At 34.9% G+C, this 7,039-nt stretch overlaps 1 protein-coding gene across 1 annotated transcript; it reads left to right on the top strand.

Moving 5' to 3' along the window:
- Nucleotides 1-1,680: 1,680 nt before the first annotated feature.
- On the top strand, nucleotides 1,681-4,156 carry LOC122280513. The gene is made up of 3 exons (XM_043091441.1): nucleotides 1,681-1,969; nucleotides 3,255-3,460; nucleotides 3,667-4,156. Exons 1-3 carry the CDS (start codon nucleotides 1,880-1,882, stop codon nucleotides 3,920-3,922), a joined length of 552 nt encoding a protein of 183 aa, XP_042947375.1. The 5' UTR covers nucleotides 1,681-1,879; the 3' UTR covers nucleotides 3,923-4,156.
- The last annotated feature ends 2,883 nt before the right edge of the window (nucleotides 4,157-7,039 follow it).

Here is a 7,039-nt window from a genome sequence, read left to right as displayed (position 1 = left end):
TATTCTCGCCAGAAATTTCTGAGATAGAAATTTTAACTCCACCGCCGAGTAATGGAGCAATCTCAAGGACAGTCCATTCCAGGAAGAAATGGGAAAGCAATGAGAACTCAAATATAATTGTTGAACTTTGTGCTAGCAGCTTATGTGTTCATACCATTCCATGATGCCTCTGCTTTAGATTATTCGTTATTCAGGAGCAAGGGCTAACTTGCAATCGAATAGATTGACAGCTGATATGTGCATTACAGCTGTAGAGTAGAGATATCAAGAGGTCTCATCATAATAAGGCTTTCGATTTGCCTGCCATGCGACTATTTGGAATGTTATGTCTCTGAAATTGGAGGGTGTAAACAAGTGATCTCATAATTTGGTAAACCTTGTGAATTTTCTTGGATAGATAGATATATATATATATATATATATATATATATATATGTATACACACACGTTTTTGGTGGGTTCTGTGTTTTAATTTTGGAAGTTTGTTGATATGTAATGCGAAAAGCCCTGCAATGATTCATGGTTGGCATTCTGTAATATTCCACTAATAATTATTTAGCGGGAGAATCTCTCTTATTTCTATATTTTTGGATATGTACTTATCCAAGGGATTTTTTTTAATGCCCAAAAACAGTTTGAAACATGTTTTTCAAATGCTAATACCTTCAACAACTCTCCTTTCAGTGGAAACATTCTTTTGTTCACCTTGTAATATATATATATATGGTATCCAAATTACCTTCTTTATAATATCATATCCTCAACCATTTTCAACAAATAAAATTATCTGTTTAATTTTTATTGTTAAGAAATTGTGATATGACACAATATTAATAGTGTATAGAGTAATTCTACATACAAAGAGTATGCAAACGTTGCGTAATCGCTTTAAAAAAGAGTGGAGTCTACGATTAAAATGTTAATTTCTTTTTTCATGTGAGTCTCGTATTAATTTATTTTTCTCAAAGAGACTACGTGACACTTGCACAATTATAATTATAAATATCATTTCTCTAATATATATATTATGAAATATATTAATTACAAATTTCTTACATAAAGGAGACTGGAAAATAAAGCCAAAGAAGCCAAGCCAGAAGAAGAAAAAAGACAAGCTATATTAAAAGTTAATTATAAGTAAAGTCGCGTATTAATTTATATATTAATATTGATTTATTTATATTTAAAATTTAAATTAATATTATTTTTATTAAAATTTATTTTTTAATTAATTATATTAAATTTAATATGTAATTATATTTTAAACTAGACTTTTTCACAAGTGTAAAGGCGAACTCTTTTGTACATCTCAGGCGTCCCTCCCCGAGATACCCTCACCCCCAGCCGTTTTTGTTATTCTATCGTCCAAAAAGTAAACGAATAAATAAAGCCCACCAGGCCGCTTTGCGTTAATAATGAGAAGCATCGGTTCGATTCACCTTCTCGTCTTTAATACTCTCTACCTACACACAGTCGTCGCAACAAATCATAAAATTGCTCTCTCTCTCTCTCTTCTTCATTACTCTGCAGTGAATTGCCCCCACCGACATTCAATCAATCGCCTCAACAAATCATCAATTTGCTTTTACTTTCTTCATGTGTGGATCTAATAATTTTAAATAAACTTGTTTCATGTTCAAAATACCTAAAATGCCCTTTTGCGAGTGAGTTGAGATGCATCTTTTCAATCATTTGGCGTGATGCTGTTTTCTCTTTGGTAGACCGTTTCAGTACCATTCATTGCTTCTTCCACACTCGCTCTGGATTTTCGTATGTTATAAAGAAAAAGAGTAGATATTTGATAGAGAAGAAGCGGTGGGACACGGAGACGGAGACAGAGAAGAAGGTAGATCTCGTTGGATTGTGAAGCTTCTTATCCATGGCTTCCAAGCTTCTATTGATTGCTGTCTCAATCCTTGATGTCATCGCTTTCGGTTTGGCTGTCGGTGCTGAGCAAAGGAGAAGCACTGTGAGTATTCATTCCTTTCATCTCCGTTTCTACGACTGAACTCTTATCTCCGTTAATTTTGCTCCCATCCCATTTCAATCTTTTTGTAGCAAATTCAGCAAGTGATTATTTTCTTGCGGGTTATTTTGATTGCTGAGAAACGTAGAAAAACTAATGAGCCTTTGACTTTTTACGCCGAAGAAGAAAGGCACCAGTTTTCATTTTCTTCCTTTTACAATTTGCGGCATTCAGTTCTTTTGTATTCCTAACAAGGCATAATAGTTACGACAATCGAATTTTTTTGCGTCAAATGTTGCTGAAGCCTCACTACAGTACTGGCTCTATCTCCCGACAGATTTTTAGTTATTTATTTATTTATTTATTTTTATTTTTATTTTTTTTTCTGATGAAAATGCCAGACTTGTTTGGAAATGACTTGTCTTTCTCTCTCTCTATCTCACGCACACTTTTAAGAGGGAGATAACATTAAATTTGAGATGGGCATTGGGGAGTGTCGATTAAAGAAATATGTATGGGATATTGTTCCAGCAAAACAAATTCCCTTGAGTTTCGTACGTATTGTTGCCGGCATGCACATACGTTTGCAGGCATAAATTATGAAAAAATTTAGTTACAAGCATAATTATATATTAATATTAATATTAATCTAACGTGATTGATTAAAAAGTAGATTTTATTAAAAATAATACTGATTTAATTTTTGAATATGAATGAATCAGTATTAATACGTAGATTAGTACACGACTTTGCTTATACGTAACAAAACTCATAAGTTATACATCTAACAAACTAACAGGTTCTATTGAAATCTATTACTAAAAATTAAATCATGAAAAGTTCCTTGCCCCTTCTCTTTTTCCCCCTTTTCTTTGGGCGTGGTTGGGAACTATGGCGGTTTAACTTTTGTTTGGTGGCCCAGAAAGTTAAAGCCGAGGCCAGAATGGTGAAAAGACTAATTAAGGCTGGATGCAGGATTTTCAGCCCCAGTTCATGCTTTCAACATGTCAAATAGATTATAAAACTAAAAGACATTATATGTCTTGAGAAGTCAACATTTGTTGGTTTTTCCACTTTGGTGTAAATCATTGACTTCTAACTGATTAATTGAAATGGAACATAAATGAATAAACAGATGCTGAAGCCTGAAAGTACGTCCCCTAAATTAGGAATTATATGACTAATTTTTTCGTATGAACTTGAGAATTGGTTTGGACCTGACATAATTAATTTCAGTGGCTGATTGCTGGTTCGTTACTATATAATGAACAATAACTTCTTTTGACAGGCCAAAGTTGCCGTGGATAATGAAGCAAATTATAGGTACTGTGTCTATGACTCTGACATTGCAACAGGCTTTGGTGTTGGTGCATTTTTGTTTCTAATGGCTAGTCAAGTCATTATAATGGTTGCAAGCCGATGCTTCTGCTGTGGAAAGTCGTTGAATCCTGGAGGTTCAAGAGCCTTGGCAATTGTTCTTTTCATTATCTGCTGGTATGTGCCCTTACCAATGTGACAATAAGTTTCAGTCTCCGACAGACTTGAAATTTAGAGACTCCGACATTAGTTCATATTACAATCATCATTGCAGCTTAACTTTAATTGAAAACCACTCATATAAGAATTTATCAAGCGCCTAGGCTTTGCTTCCTGTACCATATGAGATCGAGATTATTGTTTTATCCTTTGACCTCTCTCAGGCTGTTTTTCTTGATCGCGGAAATCTGCTTGCTGGCTGGTTCAGTGAGGAATGCATACCACACCAAGTATGCAATAGCCGATGCAGATCCTCCATCTTGCTCAATCTTGAGAAAGGGAGTTTTTGGAGCAGGAGCAGCTTTCATTTTCTTCACTACCATAGTTTCTGAGTTTTACTATGTTTGCTATTCCAAGGCCAGAGAAAGCTTCCAGCCATATGGTAGAGACCCTGGTGTGGGTATGGGAACCTACAAATGAGCTGCATTAAGGTGATCAATTTGTGGCCGCTACTTTGCATGTAGATGTGACTGTCTGGACTCTCTGCATTGATTTTCTTACTCCATTGCTGTTTTTTCCAGTTTCATTGCATGTATTAAGGGTTCACTATAGTAGGTGATAGCTTGTGTATTTTTCAATTTGTCAGATGATTATCAATGACAGAAATCGTTTCATGTGTTCAAATAAAAACCAAATTTTTACCGGACTATCAAATGCATGTTCTCTCTTTTCCTTTGTGACTACAGACTTCACCCACCATTTTTGTACAACCAATTTTTCATTGTTTCCATTGAACGTTACAGCTCCATCGGTATCTGGCGATTTATTTCTGTCATTCCATTACCATATATCGAGGTATATACTTGAAACATGGGCTTCTCCAGTTAAGTAATAAATGTAATTTAGGTGCACACAGGGTAATGGTAACAGTGATCAAACTAAATTAGCAGGAGAGAACATAACTACTATTTCATCCTCTCTTCCCAAGGACGGTCGTTCTGACAGGCTACAAAATAAAATCAGGCAGTGTGTGCAAAGAAGCTGTGGCGGTCACACTGGGTTTTCAACCCAGGAACATCCTTAAGTGAATGGGATGTTGCAGGGGCTTGGTTGAATACAATCTCAGTTGAATGGGATGCTGAGAACCAATTTAGGATGACATCCATTAATTGGGTTCCAGGGGGTGCATCTATGAGAGAGAAATAGAGATGCGGACCCCGACCCTACCCATCTGACCAAGACCTCCTCAGACTTCTTGTTGGGGTAGGGGGGCTCCAACCGTCTGTTTTTCTCTCATAAATTCAATGGCAGAGGATCTGGATTCGACATTGATACTGCAAAAAATGGTGAAAGTCCCTCTTCAGCCCCTGTTGGAGGGTGTATAGAAATATCAAATTGCACTGAAAATCACAACGCACTACAATAGTACCTACTGGCAAGAAAGGCAGAAAGGCAATATAGTTTAGGATGTTAATGCAATCAAGAAGTTCAGTGGCAAAGCGATGCTTACTCCCATATCTGCCTAAGCACTGGTTTCGGTTCGTTTTCATGCTCAATGTGTGCGGCATAATTTTGGTTGCAAATGCCATGGGGCCATGATAACTGTGCATACTTATGGCATTTGAATGCAAATGGGGGGAGTTGTGATGATGCCAACTGCCATCCTCCACATTGTTATTGCGTTGCCATTTCTTATTAGTGAATACCGATCCCATCCTGAAAGCAAACGTAAAGTATTTCTTTTTCGTGAATCTAAATCTGCCAGAATGCATGCTCGCTCATGGTTTGCCAACTCATCCTACAACTAATTAAACGTAGTGTGTAAGAGATCCATGTTTCTCAGCCTGTTGCCTCTGCACTCTGCAGAGCCCAAAATACACCCGACTCCAGCCTGCAGCCTGGACCACATGACCAGCCTGACATTGCCGCTGCTAGATGCAACCGAAGACGAACTTCACACTACCAAAAACTACGAAATGTTAAAAGTTCGGATGAAAAAACAATAAAGAGTGAATATATGAATTAGAAAAGAGCTAAAATCTTCGACACAAAAAAACGAAAACTATTATTTTGAATCAATCAAACCTTAGCATTTGTCAGAATTCACTGTACGAACCGATAATCCATTGAATCAGTAGCATGTGACACGACGATTGCCCTGGCCCCTGATGCTACGCAAGCTCGTAGCATCAAGCCGTACGCATCATTTAGCTCGATTGTCCATAACTGTATATTGGACATTTATGTAGCAGCATCTCCCAGCAGATCTTTCGCAGCATTAATATTGAACTAGCTATATTTTAGTTAAAATTTAATTAATTTTTTTTAATTTAATTAATTTTTTTTAACAACATTAAATAATAAACTCTTTAAATTTATTTCTATTCTATTTAAATATTTATTTACATTCTTTTTTACAATTTTTATTTTTATGGTAGTTGGAAAGTTCATTTAAATTAATCATTTAAAAAACAGATGCACTAAAAAATATGATAATTTTTAACAAATATATTTTTAATTCAACATAACTACTTATAAACGTGCACTGCTTTAATTTGAATTGGGTTAAATGGAATGAAATGCTTATGTACTGGACACAAGTTTGTTTACCTAAACTATATTATCTCATCTTATCATTACAATTTTTTTAAATTTTTCATAAAAAATATAATAAATAATTTAACTTTTTAAATTTTAAAACAAAACTAATATTAAAAAATTATATATAATAATATTTTATTCAACTTTCAACAAATAAATCTCATTTTATCTCATCTGAACTGTGAAACCAAACAAAACCTTAGAATTGACAACATAACATATATTACATGGCAGAGGATAATTTTTCTATTGATTTGGTTTTTTCTAATAACAACAGAACATTGAGTACCTAAAGAGCTCCAGTTCTATGAAAGCTTGGGAATACATAAAAGATAAAATAAGCAAAAAAAAATTGAATGGTCTGCATATTTGGCTACACAGATTTGACCTCTAAAAAAATCAGCTAATTTTACTATTTGTTTAACTAATTTATGTTATGAAACTTAATGAAAAGGAAAGAGTTTCAAGAGATTGAGAGAGAATGAGAGGGGAGATTTTCTTATTGATCTATCTATCATATAACATCAATATACTCATATATATAGGGTTACAAAAGAGACTATGCTTTTGACGACTAGCACTATACATTTGACGGCTAGCTCACTATGCTAACACTATGTATTATGCATTTGACGGCTAGCTAAATGTGGTCATACAATTCAAGATAGTTTATAACACTTCCCCTTTGGATGACCATATTTAAAGAATATGTCTCGTTAAAATCTTGCCAAGGAAAAACCCTGTGGGAAAAAATCAATGGCGAAGGAAAAAGAGTACAGTATTCATGTGTATCGTCGAGTGCTTTACGATTGCCTCATTAAAACCTTGCAAAGGAAAACCCAGTGGGATAAAACCTTAGCGAAGGAAAAAGAGTACAATCAGCACAAGTCTTCAAGACATTACTTCCCCTGAAAAGTGCATGATAACAGGTCTTCAAACCTCCGCATTCCAATGTTCTGCATAATCTTTTTAAATGTTGCAATTGGTAATGCTTTA

Source organism: Carya illinoinensis, chromosome 11 (genome assembly GCF_018687715.1).
Source record: "Carya illinoinensis cultivar Pawnee chromosome 11, C.illinoinensisPawnee_v1, whole genome shotgun sequence".
NCBI lineage: Eukaryota > Viridiplantae > Streptophyta > Magnoliopsida > Fagales > Juglandaceae > Carya > Carya illinoinensis.
This window is presented reverse-complemented; position numbering and strand designations above follow the sequence as displayed.